Source organism: Dipteris shenzhenensis, chromosome 21 (genome assembly GCF_047967505.1).
Source record: "Dipteris shenzhenensis isolate YYH24624 ecotype China chromosome 21, Dip_SZ_1.0, whole genome shotgun sequence".
Taxonomy (NCBI): domain Eukaryota; kingdom Viridiplantae; phylum Streptophyta; class Polypodiopsida; order Gleicheniales; family Dipteridaceae; genus Dipteris; species Dipteris shenzhenensis.
The window spans coordinates 1,168,487-1,184,028 of record NC_141616.1 but is presented as its reverse complement, the minus strand read 5'-3'; the positions used below and the strand labels follow the sequence as shown (position 1 = coordinate 1,184,028).

Here is a 15,542-nt window from a genome sequence, read left to right as displayed (position 1 = left end):
TGGTGATGTGGCAGTTAACCAATCGTGAACCTAAACTTAACCATGGTTTAGTGTGCCAATGACCAAACCCAAGGTGGCTTGACTCAACCATGATCCAACCCTATCTACCAGTGACCACACCTTGGCTAAACAAGGTTGAGTGAACTAACCAGGGTGAAGCCCTATCCTGCCACGTGTCAATTTTTAGAAAATTTGAAGCTAGGGTCCATTGGAGTAGAGATTGGCTTGCAATCCTCAAACTGAAAATGATCAAGGAGCTGTCCAATATGCTTGGACTGTGACATCATGATACCCCCCTCAACATGAGCAAACTGAATGCCCAAATAATAGTGCAGCTGTCCCATGTCTGGCATTTCAAAAGCTTGCTGCAAATCAGCGTTGAAAGCTGCAATATGCTGAGTATCAGGGCCTGTGATCAGCATGTCATCCACATATAAAATCAGCACTAAAAAATCAGATCCACTCCCACGGACATAAAGAGTGGGCTCTGTGGGGCTATTCTGAAAACCAAGGGACATTAAATGTGCATGAATTTTAGCATACCATGCCCGGGGTGCCTGCTTCAAACCATAAAGGGCTTTTCTCAGCCGGCATACCTTGTTTTTAGAGCCAACAACCTCAAAGCCAGGAGGTTGTGTCACATAAACTTCTTCCTACAAATCCCCATGAAGAAAGGCAGTCTTGATGTCAAGTTGGTGCGGTGATGGGCTGCAATGGCAATGACACATCTAATCGTAGTAATCCTAGAAGTGGGAGCAAAGGTCTTGAAACCGGCCTCTAATCACTCAAAGGGCAGTGGAACTAAACCTTTAATCACTTCAGCACTTATTTACAGCTCACAAAGCATATATCACAACCATTAACCATTGCATGATCACCATTTGGCATTTACCCATTTGTTCACAAACAAAACCACTGAAAAAGGGATGGAGGCTAGAATGCCCCTGCTCAACAAACATAGACAAGTGCACCCGATTGGCCCCAAACACCATGGCGCCCCTTTCGGTATTTCTTTATATTTCATAGTTAAATGATTACAAGTTGCATCTAGGAGACCTTCCCTGCAACTGAGCACGCAGCCCCAATTCACTGAGCCTTCGCAAGGCTTTCAAGCATAGAACACCATCACATAAGTGCACTTAATCCATAGGCTCAACCCAAAGGCATTCTCTTTTCGGAGTGCAATTCCATTGGCTATCCAGATGCAACCACATTGCACCCCAGCTGCACTCTCTTTGAGTGGTTTCCAGATGGCATTCACAAAGCTTTTCAAAGCTCCAAAATAAAATCAGCAAAGTACCCAACCAAAGAATGACTCATGTAGCACTGCTTGGGCACCTGTGAACCAAGAAAGAGGCGGCACACGAGGCCAACCAATGGCTTATGGCAAAAAGAAATTGCAGCATCAAAATCACAACTTACCAAACCCTGAAAACTCGAACCAAGTCCTCAATCGCCAAGAGGACATAGTAGCCAATGCCCAATTGCATTCTCAGCCAAAGAGGAGCGCAAAGGCATGAAGAAAGAGCATTCTCTTCCCTGCCTACTCTGGACGCCTAAATAGACTCCTAACCTACATCGATCACATACCACTCATAGAGGACCGCATTGCCCTGATTAGTCGCACACTCCACGAGGCTGTCCTCCAAATCTTTCCCCACACCACACGGTTCACTAGACCACCACCTCTTGGTTCTGTACCCTGCAACAACTGGTACGATGCAGAGTGCAAGGCTTATCACCGACAACTCCGACTTGAAACCAAGTGTCACCTCCCGAACACACCAGACACGGTACGCAAGTACTGATGTCTCGTACGTCGGAAGAAGTAGGCATTTCTTCATCGAAATGAGGAGCAGCTGCTGAACATCTTGTACAGCAGCAACTCTAAGGAATTTGGAGGAGATTCTTTGAGCGTAGGTCTCCATCACCCCTCACCGAATGAGAGTTCAGCACACGTATGCACGCCACCTTTATGATGTCCCACACCAGCCTACTCCAGATCTCATACACACACCTCGTCCCACCACTTGCACGTTGTTCACCAGAGGGGGAGTCAAGGACGCGACATTGAAACTGCACAATGGCCGAGCTAAGGACCACGAGGGGCTATGCACTGAGTTTATCGCATATGGGATCGACACGTTAATCCCGATCCTAGCAAAGCTATTCAATGACGCTGTTTGCCTTGGCTTCCCCCGCACTTGGACACTCAACACCATCACCCCGATGCACAAGGCAGGGGATCCCATGGACCCGAGTAACTACAGGACTATCATGATTGGACATGTGATGTCCAAGATCTATGCAGCAGTATTAGATGCGTCGGTCAGCCTGTCCGCAGAGATGAGAGGGCTCAGAGCAAAGGGTCAGGCTGGTTTTAGGTGAGACCATGGGACTATGGATCGCATCCTTACACTCAGGAGTGTCATAGAGGAGGCCGGATCATGGAAGGAGAGGGTATATTGCTGCTTTATGGATTTCCGCAAAGCCTTTGACACAGTACCTCAAGCTCGACTCATCACACGCCTACAGGCACTGGGATTTGATGAAGAGATCATCTGGGCAGTCATGGCACTTTATGAGAGTCTCAGGCCGAGTTCGGACAGGGACAGATGAGATCTGAGTACCATAGGGGTCAAACAGGGTTGTCTCTTATCACCAACCTTGTTTGGCCTCTACATCGATGAGCTTGAGACTTTCATGGGGGCTTCCGGAGGGACCGGTTGCTCACTTGCCGGGATCATCATCAGGATTCTTCTTTATGCAAATGACGTGGCACTCTTGTCGTCGACACCCGAGGGGCTCCAACGACACCTGGATGCACTCCAGGCTTTTTGTTTATCCCATGATTTGGAGGTCAACCTTAGCAAGACCAAGGTCATGATCTTTAACACCTCTTGAGCAAACATGCAACGAAAGCAGTCACTTTCAGTGGGTCACCTGTTGAGATCGTATCCTCATACACTTGCTTGGGTCATCTTCTCCGGCTCGATCTTCATGATGAGACCAGCAATGCAAGCCAGACTGAGTAGGGGATACGTCTCACTGGCTCGGCTAGAGAGACAGTGCTTCCACTCCCACTTCCAGGACCCTCGGACCAAGGCTCTTCTCTTCGACTCCTTGGTCCGACCAGTCGGTATGTATGGCAGCCCTTGTTGGGGACTTGACATGTTAGAGATAGAGTGGACACAAGTGGTGCGCCTGCAGATCCTCATGCTCTCACGGATGATCCGGGGGAAACCATCTGTACCACATCATATCATTCAGGCCGAGTTTGGTGCTTCTCCACTCCAGCTAGATGCAACTCTCGATTCCTCCATGAGGTTGGTAGCAGAGGGAGACGAGCGATGCTGGTATGCACGGACTCACAGATGGTTTGTGAGACTAGGGTTTCACATCGATAGGATACCTCCTTTTCAGTACAGTTTAGATGCCCCTCCGGTACTCCCACCCACCATCCCGATCGGGCCACACACCAACCAGGTCATTCGAGAGGATCTCCTGCAGCTACACACCTTTAGGACTTGGTTGGAGCCGAGGGAGCTTCCAGTGAAGCTGAGTTTCTACAGAGATTATTGTCTTCGTATTTCGGAGAAGGGATTCATCACACCACCGGAGTACACTAAGCTTCATATGCCTCACGAGAGAGTGAGAGCAAGATGCAAGAGAGCTGAACGTAGTACTTGCAATAGAAGAAGTGACTGTTACAAGAAGTGGGATGGGTTTTGTCTAAGTGACAAAACCTTATCCTTCACTAACCGTAGTTAGTGAACTAACTGTGGTTAGGGGGAAAAACCTCTAAATGAGGGAAAAGTGCCCCTAACCTACTTATTACATTACATTGGTCACTGCTGAATTATAATAATAATTCTAACACCCCCCTGTAGTGCCAATGTCATGTACAAGGAAATGATCAATCACCAAAAGGAAATAAGTTCAAGGCACTGCGAAATGCCTCAAACTTTTCACGTGGAAGTGCTTTGGTGAAGATGTTTGCAACATTGTCATGTGTTGACACATAGATCATACTGATCTCTTCTGCAAGCAACTTCTCTCTGACATAATGATAGTGAACCTCAATGTGCTTTGTGCGAGCATGAAACACATGATTCTTTGCCACTGCTATAGCACTTTGACTATCAGTGAGAATCGGAGAAGGACCCTCCAATGAAAGATGAAGATCAGCAAATAAACGACGCAGCCAAACACATTCAACTATCGCTGTGAAAGTTGCCCTGTACTTAGCTTCACATGAGGAGGTAGCCACTGTAGACTGTTTCTTGCTCAACCAAGAAATGCAAGCATGTCTTAGAAAGAAACAATTCCCACTGGTGGACTGCCTAGTATCATAGTCTCTAGCCCAATCTGAGTCACTGTAAGCATGCATCTGAGAAACTGAAAACTGAATATCAGGTCGTGTATTGCAGAGATAAATGAGGCATCCAACAGCCTGACTGTACAGTGTGACATCAATTGATTCACCCGCATCATGCATTGTAAGCTTCAACCCCGGCTCCATGGGAGTGGACATAGGCTTGCAATCATGCATGTTGAATCTGTCCAAGAGCTTTTGAACATACTTGGACTGAGACATAACAATGCCACGTTTCTCTTGAATAAACTGGATCCCCAAAAAGAAATGTAACAAGCCCAAGTCTGACATATCAAATGTAGCTTTCAATTGGGCTTTGAAATCTGCAATTACTTCCTCATTTGATCCGGTGAGCAGCATGTCATCTACATAAAGAATGATGACCAGAATATCCCCCCCATCCTTCTTGATGTAGAGGGTGCTCTCAATTCTCCCTCCATGTGCCTTACTGCACTACGAGTTCTGCCAGGCAATGGAGCTTCAAGCCTACTCTCCCTGAGAGTCTGAAGCAACCAATGCGGGACTGTTTTGGCTGCGTGTATCTCTTGAATTTTTTGCCTGACAACTTCATCCACACCTTGAGGTTGTACCAATTCAGCTGGGGGCTGAATCTGTACTTGTGGAGCTGGCGGAGGTTGCTGTAAATTCTGATTTTGAGCGGGGGAAGCAAATGCTATAGGAAGCATCCCCTCAAATACATCATCTGAAGAGACCAGAATCTGAAATTCAGCATTTGTATGTGCAGAATTTTCAGAGAATATGACATCTCTACTGACAAAAATCTTGCGTGTAGCAGGATTGTAGAGACGATTGCGTGTAGCAAGATTGTAGAGACGATAGCCTTTGCTTTGTGAACTATATCCCACAAAAATGCATTTTAGTGCCTTATCTGACAACTTGTGTCTGAACTCCACATGCACGTGGGCATATGCAACACAACCAAAAACTCTGAAGTGGTTCACTGAAGGCTTTCTCTCATGCCATGCCTCATAGGGAGTGATTGTCTTCAAAGCCTTTGTAGGAGCCCGATTTAAAATGTAGTTGGCACACATGAGGCCTTCCAGCCAAAACCTATGAGGCAACTTCTTACTTGTGAACATGCATCTATCCATTTCCATGGTGGTGCGATTCTTTCGCTCAGCTTTGCCATTCTGTTGAGGTGTAAGCCTCACTGTAAGCTGATGCATAATACCTTTTTCTTTCAGAAATGTCTCAAATTCATGAGACATGTACTCCCTCCCTCGATCTGTGCGAAGTGTCTGCACCTTGAGTCCTGTCTCATTTTCAACCATAGCCACAAAGTGTTTGAAATGCATAAACACTAACCCCCAAAAGCAGGTCTCCTCATGGGACTGCAGACATCACTGTGAATAAGCTGCAATTTTCTTGTAGCTTTCACTGCACCATCCTTCTTGAAGGGAAGCCTATGCATTTTGCCAAGAATGCAACCTTCACATGCATGAGGAGGAGGCGACTCCAAAGGAGGTAATGCATCAACCATATCATGCCTCTGAAGTGTCATTAAGCTGCCATAGCTCATGTGCCCATACCTGGCATGCCATAACTTCGCATTGTGCATCGCAGCAGTGGGAGTGCTAACTGATAATGCAAGATGGGATCTTTTTTCATATAAATCAAGTTGAAAAAGACCCCGATACAAAGTGCCAGACAACCTCAAAGCATATTTATTTTCTTTGTCTCTGACTGCACACTTGTCATCATCAAAAACAACCTGAAATCCTCCTCTATTGAGTGAGGACATTGAAAGCAAATTCTTCTTTATACCTGGCACATAGAGTACATCTGATATTTTGAAATCTGTGCCATCAGTGGGTGTGAGAATAATGTCTCCCACTCCACACACTGAATGAGAAGAATTATTTGCACAAGTTACCTTTCTCTTGGTGGGTGAAGAATGCAAAGTTACAAACAGATTTTTCTTGGAAGTGATGTGCTTTGAAGCACCACTATCAAAATACCAAGTATGTAGTGTTTCATGAACACTGAAAGAGCATTCATCCTTTGAAGGATAGTAACTGCAAGTCAAAAAAGCATATGGGTCATCATCATTAGTGGCTGTAGTGTCTGAACTACCCACTAAAAATCTGAAGTGCAAGTCAAAAAGGCATAGTGCTCTTCAACCAAGTTGGCTGCAACATCTCCTCCATCATGGCAATGTGGATCTGATGCATCTGATACAGCTATACCGGAATCCCTTTTCTTTTCTTTGGCTATGCGCTTCTTGCACTCTCCAATATAATGACCTGGCTTCTTGCAATAATGACAGATGCCCTTCTTTTTCTGCTTGTTTGTATCACCCTGTGCCTTATAAGAAGGCTGTCCAGATGTGTGGGCTGATGGGCATGTGGGTTATGCTGCCCTTTACCCTTGGGCTTGAACTTAGAGAGCATAGCATGCTCGCCAGCCCGGGTTGCCATATTTTTGCGTGTTTGTTCCTCCTGCAACAGAAGTCCTACCAACTCGTGAAAGGAGAGAGGATTGCTGCCCCCCCTCAATGACAAATTCAGCGAGGTGTGGAAACCAAGATAGGACTCAGGAAGAGAGTTCAGAGTGGTGGAGATCATCTCTGAATCCGAATGACTTCATCAATGTTCAGCAATTGTTCCCTGAGATCCTGAAGCTTCGTGAGGTGAGAATTCATGGAATCTCCCTCCTCCATATGTGTATGGGAAAGTTCTCGCTTCAGAAAGGAAACTCTGGCATCGTTTCTTACTGCAAACATACTCTCCAGTATTACCCAAGCTGCCATAGATGTCCTACATGACCGAATATGAGGTATAATGAACCTCTTGACAGAAAGAGAAATTACTGAAAGAGCTTGTGCATCTCTAGAGTCCCATCTTTTCTGCTCTGTTGTGGGAGCTCCTGGAGCAGCTGCTCCAATTACCTGTGCTGTATTTGTACCTCTACCCCTGCCTCCAGCTGTAGGAGTGACAGGTATAGGCGTTGTATCTGGTCTTTCTTCATCTCCATTGACATAATCCCAAAGATTTCTGCCAACTAAGATATTGCGAACCATGAAACTCCACAAGGAGTAGTTGGTGCCATCCAACTTATCCTCATGTGTGAGAACCCCGAACACCTCATTTGAGTTGTTCAGTGCCATTTTCGCCAGATAAATTTAGAAATACAGCTAACTGAACAAGTAAAATCCCTTCCTGGGATGTAAGATGCACAAGTAAAATCTGCAAAGAAAAAATATGCCCACAGTGACAAATACTGTCACAACTTGTCAAAGGCTCAAAATGCACCACAATGCTCTGCTCAATGCCCAAAAATCTGCAAATGGTGGCAAAAGTCTGCAATTTGACTCGTACTATCTGCAAAATTGCAACCCAAATGCAAAAGCCCCAATTTCTTGTGGGAAATTGCATACAAAAGAGGGCAAATGGTCTGAAAGCCCCAAATGTTACACAAATTGCACTCTGCCTGCAAAAGCCCCAAATTTCACTGCAAAATTGCAATGTGATTGCAAAAGCCCCAAATTTTGGACAACCTGCAACCCAAATGCAATGTCTGTCCACAAATACGGAATGCCCCAAATTCTTGCCAAACAATGGCTGTCTGCAAACAATGCCTGCCAAAAAACCAATTGCTAGAGTACCTGCAGAAATAAAACTTGCACAGAAGGCCTTGCAACAGGATTGTACGGACACTTTCAACTTGTACGGAACTGTTAGTACGAATTCCGTACAAGATACGGACTGAGTACTGCCTCGTTGTACGGACGACCAACTGTACGGAGTACGGACGACAGTTGTATAGATGTACGGCATGTGTGTACGGAGTGTACAGAATCTGTACGACGGCTGTACGAAAGGTACGGACATCATGTGTACGGCAGATGTACGGAATACTCCGCACGACTTGTACGGACAGCAACGCAGGAGCAGCGTATCGATGAGTACGAAAGAAATGACGCCTGCAGTACGTACGTTGTACGGATGGTAAACTGTACAGACGACGAGCTGTACGGACAATCGGCGCAGATCTGTACGGAACAAGTAGTACATCACAGGTACAGTATGGACAGCAAGAGCGTGAGCTTCGTGAATAGAAGCGTGGGCTGTACGGCTGTAAGGGGCTATTGAGCAGGGAGCTAGGCAGGAAAGCAAAAGAGCAGGATCTTGCTGCTCTCATACCAAATGTTAGAAACGAGAGAGTGAGAGCAAGATGCAAGAGAGCTGAACGTAGTACTTGCAATAGAAGAAGTGATTGTTACAAGAAGTGGGATGGGTTTTGTCTAAGTGACAAAACCTTATCCTTCACTAACCGTAGTTAGTGAACTAACTGTGGTTAGGGGGAAAAACCTCTAAATGAGGGAAAAGTGCCCCTAACCTTCTTATTACATTACATTGGTCACTGCTGAATTATAATAATAATTCTAACATCACTCACTACGGATCTCCGTCGGACAGTTTTGGGTATCATCACACCGCCTCTGCATAGAGAGCGGTAGAGCAGAGGGGATCCCTAGGGAGCATCACATATGCACATTGTGCGACTATCAGGAGGTTGAGTCAGAGGAGCATTTTATTTTCAGTTGCCCAGTGTAATACGAGATCCGAGGTCGCTACCACAGTCTCTTCAGAGACGGCGCCGGGCTCCTTTCTAGATTCCTCGCCTACCCAGATTAGAGATGCCTCGCGGCCTTCATTCACGAGGGGGTCCGACACAGAGAGTACTTACTCAGGCGACAGGGCTTGGCCACACCATCAGACACCTCTCAGAGCAGGATCACAGAGTTATTCTCATCGAGTGACATTGATCGTCCAGTCTCTAGCCATAGACGTGACAGAGACCCTGACCCGAGGATCGCAGCATGACACACGAGACATCGAGGGGACACACAGATCACTATGGGGGACCTCCCATCATTGTTTAGACCCGGGACACGTCCCACGGGAGTCATGGTGGCTCTGGTCTTGCGTTGAGCCTCCTCCAAGAGACCAAGACGCACGGCACCCCTTGACGGACACCAGCGTCCCATCACCAGCTATGCACCAGCCAGGGCAACATGACATACGGAGGATTCCGCTCCACTCAAGTCTTTTTGCTTTTCATTGTGACACCCAGATGTATTTGAATATGTATGATCAGACTTAGGACTCAGCACGGGTGATGATGCTCGTTTAGTAGCTCCACCCTTACTGTGATTTGTATCAGGTTTTCTTTCAATCTCATAGACCCATCAGTCTTCCGAAGACTCTAATAATTTTTCTTTCTTTCTTTCTTTCTTCCTGCAAAAGCAAAGTGACTAACTGATCAAAGGAGTAGTGGTCTGGATTACGCATGGCCACTAGTCGAAGGGTTGTAGCAAACCCTTGATATGTATATGGCAGGCCATTCAATGTGGTACTGACAAGCTGAGAATTTGGCACCACCTCATCAATAATTGCAAGTTGTTCCATGAGGTCCTTGACCTTTGTCAAGTATGCATCCATATAGTCAACTTCCTGCAATTGCCTTCTTAAATATGCAACACGTGCCTCATTGCGAATCTGATAAAGAGAAGCCAATTTGTCCCAAGCATCCTTTGCTGTCCTGCATGACCAGATGTGTGGAATAATGATTCTCTTGCATGATAAAGCAATACAGGAATGTGCATTGGCATCTCTTGCATCCCATCTTGTTTGTTCTTGAGTTGAAGGAGCAGCAACAGGAGTGCTAGAGGATAAAGCATCAAGAGGAGTACCCTCTGCAGAGGGACCAGCAGTAGGGGCAGCCACTGTAGCATGGGCTGGCCTCAGATTAACCCGAGAAACAATGTTCCAAAAATGCCTTGCAACAAGAATATGTTTCATGAGATAAGACCACATCGGATAGTTGGTGCCATCCAACTTATCATCTTCACGAAGAATGCCAAATAAATCATGATTGTTGCCAGCCATTGCAAATGGGACAAGTCAAAAAACACTGACAAAGTGACCCAAAAGATAGCCTCAAAGCTTGCAATTGCAAAAAATAGGACTTGCTGTCCAAATCTGGAAAAGCCCCAAAATAAGCTATAATTTACAAATGTGATCAAATGGCCTGCAATTTCTTGTCAATTTCACTGCAAATCTGAAAGTATCGTGCAATCTGCCTGCAATAGACTCAAAGCCCCAATTTGTAGAGTAAAACTGAGTAAAAAATGGGGCAAATTCAGGAAAGCCCCAAATTTTCTGCAACTCTGCAATCTACCTGCAAAATCGTAGCCCGAATGCAAAAGCCCTAAATGTCACCAAAAAATTGCAGATCTGGTGCAATGTTTGCTCCAGACAGTACGGAATGTACTGAATGGTACGGTCGGTACGAAATTGTACGGACGTCGAAGTACGAAAATGTGCGGAAATCAAAACTATACGGAAATCAAAACTGTACGGAAATCCGTACAATTGTATGGACAGTGTGGAAATCCGTACAATTAACAGTATAGGTCGTGGGGTCGTGTCGGAGTTGTGCGGGACGTCCGGTAGCTGAGCTTGATGATGGAGCTGAAGTGCGGGAGTTGGAGCTAGAAGCAGGAAGCTAGGAGTAGGGAGCAGGTCCGAGAAGGAAGTGCTCTGGTACCACTGTAGGCTCACGGAAGCAATAGGATGCACAAGAGTGGAGCAAGAAGTGGAAGCCGTCACATCAACTAGTAAAGAAAATGAAAGTACAAAGTACTATAAAAGAGAACCCTAGGACCTAGTGTCCTAGTGGTACCACTAGTACTAGGTGTCATAAGACACTAAAAGTACTAGGTGACCTAAGTGTCAATAACTAAAGTTACATGGCACATACCAGGGCCCAGAGGGCATCAATACGACCGGGAGAAGATGGCTTGAAGTGTGGGAGCTGGAGCTGGAAGCAGGAAGCTAAGAGTAGGGAGCAGGTCCGGGAAGGAAGTGCTCTGACACCACTGTAGGCTCATGGAAGCAAAAGGATGCACAAGAGTGGAGCAAGAAGTGGAAGCCATCACATCAACTAGTAAAGAAAATGAAAGTACAAAGTACTATAAAAGAGAATCCTAGGACCTAGTGTCGTAGTGGTACCACTAGTACTAGGTGTCATAAGACACTAAAAGTACTAGGTGACCTAAGTGCCAATAACTAAAGTTACATGGCACATACCAGGGCCCAGAGGGCATCAATACGACTGGGAGAAGATGGCCTACATGTACCAGATGCTCACCTCCATTGAGCCGTCTAGATTGGACAGGGGCTGAGCAGAGTAAGCAGAGAGGAAGGAAAGGACGAGGAGGGAGGAGAGGGGCGGGGAGGGATTCACTAATATTCTGTTATGCTATTTAGTTGCACACATACATTAGCTTGGAGCATGTCGATAGATTGTGCTCTATTATGGATTGATGGTTGACTGGTGACATGGCTTTCTGTGCTCCAGGTAAGCCACAGAATCAATGAGCTCAGCTTCGGTCCTCGGTTCCCAGGGGTGGTAAATCCATTGGATGGGTAAGTCTTGCATTGCAGAAAAAGAGCTGTGTGCTTTATTGTTACGACGTGGTCTGCTGTTCAGTTTAGTGTCTGATGGGATTTTCACTTCTTGTGAAGTTTATATATATATCATCTTTTGGAAACCTAAACTCACTTATTTTTATTGAATACAGGGCCCAGTACATTCAAATGACATCAACTGCGATGTGCCAATATTTTATAAAGGTTATCATCTGAACCTGGGGTTGTACTTCAGCACTGCTAACATCAGTGCCTCTGCATAGTTGGTGTTTTCTACCTCCTTTTTGTTTGCTCGTTGTGCCTTCCCATGTCTGGAAAACTGAGGGAAACATACCATATTTGTATATTGTATGTTGAAGTGGATATTCTAAATATGTGTGACCTCGTCCCTCTAGATATAACACAGCATGTACACACAGCGTGAAGTCCACCCTATCTGTGGAGGAAATGGGTGGTTCAGGTTCTGATGAATGAGCTCTTCTTTGAATGGACTTCTGTTTATGTACTCATTTAGTTTGGATACTTGCTTTTGTAAATATGTATGCCGCTCAGTGATTTACCATAGGTGGAAAAAGTATGACTATTATGTGCTTTAAATACTGAACCATTGTAGGCCATCATCTCCCGGTCGTATTGATGCTCTCTGGGCCCTGGTATGTGCCATGTAGCTTTAGTTATTGGCACTTAGGTCACCTAGTACTTTTAGTGTCTTATGACACCTAGTACTAGTGGTACCACTAGGACACTGTCCTAGGGTTTTCCTTTATTTTGTACTTTGTACTTTCATTTCATAATTGTTGATGTGACGGCTTTCAGCGTTCTGCTCCACGTGTGTACCTCCTTGAGCCTACAGTGGTATCAGAGCACTTTGTATCCTATTTCTATGAGCATTTGCTTCAGTTTCCTTCTAGCTTCATCTTTCATTCGACGTGTAACTTCATTGCCATAGTCAGCGCCTGCTCAAATGTACTGCTCAACATATTGCTTCATGCCTGCTAATACATTGTTGTACAATTGTACGGTTTCTTGCTGAACGTATTGTGTCAGCGTTGGTGCATCATTCCTACTGCACATCGTTTGCCGTACCTTCTATACCTACGTCGCTTAGCTGCGTCAGCCATACAATAGAAAGAATTGTCAAGTTGTCACACTAGCAGAATCGTCAAGCTCACATTTTCCGCCGTACAACTTTCAAAAGTTGTCCGTACAGTCTGCCCAAATCTGTCGTACAATTGATCATTTTAGCTGCAAATCGTCAGAACAATTCAAAATCGCTGCATTTGTCACACAATTGGGGCTTTTGGCTGACCTTGGTTCATCCCATTGGCTCAGATTTACAGCACTTGCTCTTTTGGATCTCCAAAATCGGGGCTTTGGATCTATTGCAGGCAGATTGCAGGCTACTTTCAGATTTGCAGGTTATTGCTACTTTCAGATTTGCAGGTTATTTTGTCACATTTGCCTTGATAGTAGTGACATTTGGGTGCTTTTATTTGAAATTTAAGGGTTTCTCATTGACATTGGCAAGGAATTGCGTAGTTTGGTCATATTTGCAAATTGCAGCTTAATTTGGGGCTTTCCATGATTTTGCTCTCTTTTGTTGCAATTTGCCTCTAAGAAATTGGAGCTTTTCATATTGGGCTTCAGTTTTGCAAAGGACAAGGCCTTTGGCAGATTTGCAGGACATTGTAGGACATTTGGTCACATTTGCAGAGTTGCAGCTTAATTTGGGGCTTTTCCACATTTGCCCTCTTTTTGACCATTTTGCCCTTTCAGATTGTGGGGCTTTTGCCTTAGCTTCTATTTGCAGTGATCTTCCTTTGATTCAGCCCTCATTTGGTCACATTTGCAGTTGAAAGCCTTGAGGCTATTTTTGCATCACTTGGTCAGTGCACTTTTACTTGTGCTATTTACAATGGCTGGCAACAACAATGATTTGTTTGGAGTTCTTCGTGAAGATGATAAGTTGGATGGCACCAACTATCCTATGTGGTCCTACCTTATGAAGCATATTCTAGTGCAAGAAACTTTTGGAATATTGTTTCAGGTATTGATTTGAGGCCAGCCAATGCTCAAGTGGCTGCCCCTACTGCTGGCACTCCTCCAAGGGGGAATCTCTCTCACTCTTCTTCCTCTAGTACTCCTGTCACAACTACTCCTACTCAGAATCAAATCAGTGGGACTCCAGAGATGCAAATGCACACTCATGTATTGCCTTATCATGGTAGGCCATCATCTCCCGGTTGTATCGATGCCCTCTGGGCCCTGGTATGTGCCATGTAGCTTTAATTATTGGCACTTAGGTCACCTAGTACTTTTAGTGTCTTATGACACCTAGTACTAGTGGTACCACTAGGACACTGTCCTAGGGTTTCCGTTTATTTTGTACTTTGTACTTTCATTTCATAGTTGTTGATGTGACGGCTTTCAACGTTCTGCTCCACGTTTCTACCTCCTTCCGCTTCCTTGAGCCTACAGTGGTAGCAGAGCACTTTGTATCCTATTTCTATGAGCATTTGCTTCAGTTTCCTTCTAGCTTCATCTTTCATTCGACGTGTAACTTCATTGCCATAGTCAGCGCCTGCTCAAATGTACTATCCAACATATTGCTTCATGCCTGCTAATACATTGTCGTACACTTGTACGGTTTCTTGCTGAACGTATTGCGTCAGCGTTGGTGCATCATTCGTACTGCACATCGTTTGACGTACCTTCTATACCTACGTCACTTAGGTGCGTGAGCCGTACAATAGCAAGAATTGTCAAGTTGTCACACTAGCAGAATCGTCAAGCTCACACTTCCCGCCCATACAACTTTCAAAAGTTGTCCGTACAGTCTGCCCAAATCTGTCGTACAATTGATCATTCTAGCTGCAAATCGTTAGAACAATTCAAAATCGCTGCATTTATCACACAATTGGGGCTTTTGGTTGACCTTGGTTCATCCCATTGGCTCAGATTTACAGCACTTGCTCTTTTGGATCTCCGAAATTGGGGCTTTGGATCTATTGCAGGCTACTTTCAGATTTGCAGGTTATTGCTACTTTTAGATGTGCAGGTTATTTTGTCACATTTGCCTTGATAGTAGTGACATTTGGGTGCTTTGATTTGAAATTTGAGGGTTTCTTAGTGACATTGGCAAGGAATTGCGTAGATTTGGTCACATTTGCAAATTGCAGCTTAATTTGGGGTTTTCCATGATTTTGCCCTCTTTTGTTGCAATTTGCCTTTAAGAAATTGGAGCTTTTCATATTGGGCTTCAGTTTTGCAAAGGACAAGGCCTTTGGCAAATTTGCGGGACATTTGGTCACTTTGCAAAGTTGCAGCTTAATTTGGGGCTTTTCCACATTTGCCCTCTTTTTGACCATTTTGCCCTTTCAGATTGTGGGGCTTTTGCCTTAGCTTCTATTTGCAGTGATCTTCTTTTGATTCAACTCTCATTTGGTCACATTTGCAGTTGAAAGCCTTGAGGCTATTTTTGCATCACTTGGTCAGTGCACTTTTACTTGTGCTATTTACAATGGCTGGAAACAACAATGATTTGTTTGGAGTTCTCCATGAAGATGATAAGTTGGATGGCACCAACTATCCTATGTAGTCCTACCTTATGAAGCATATTGTAGTCGCAAGAAACTTTTGGAATATTGTTTCAAGTATTGATTTGAGGCCAGCCAATGCTCAAGTGGCTGCCCCCACTGCTGGCACTCCTC

At 45.0% G+C, this 15,542-nt stretch overlaps 1 protein-coding gene across 4 annotated transcripts in view; it reads left to right on the top strand.

The window, feature by feature from the left end:
• LOC147888338 (uncharacterized) overlaps nucleotides 1-15,542 on the top strand; it is a 141,928-nt gene that overhangs the window by 112,812 nt on the left and 13,574 nt on the right. For all 4 annotated transcript variants that reach the window (XM_087392432.1, XM_087392433.1, XM_087392431.1 and 1 more), the window contains 2 exons: nucleotides 11,762-11,829; nucleotides 11,985-12,036. In XM_087392432.1, the coding sequence (XP_087248558.1) occupies nucleotides 11,762-11,829; nucleotides 11,985-12,036 (120 nt within the window). The remainder of the gene's footprint in view (nucleotides 1-11,761; nucleotides 11,830-11,984; nucleotides 12,037-15,542) is intronic.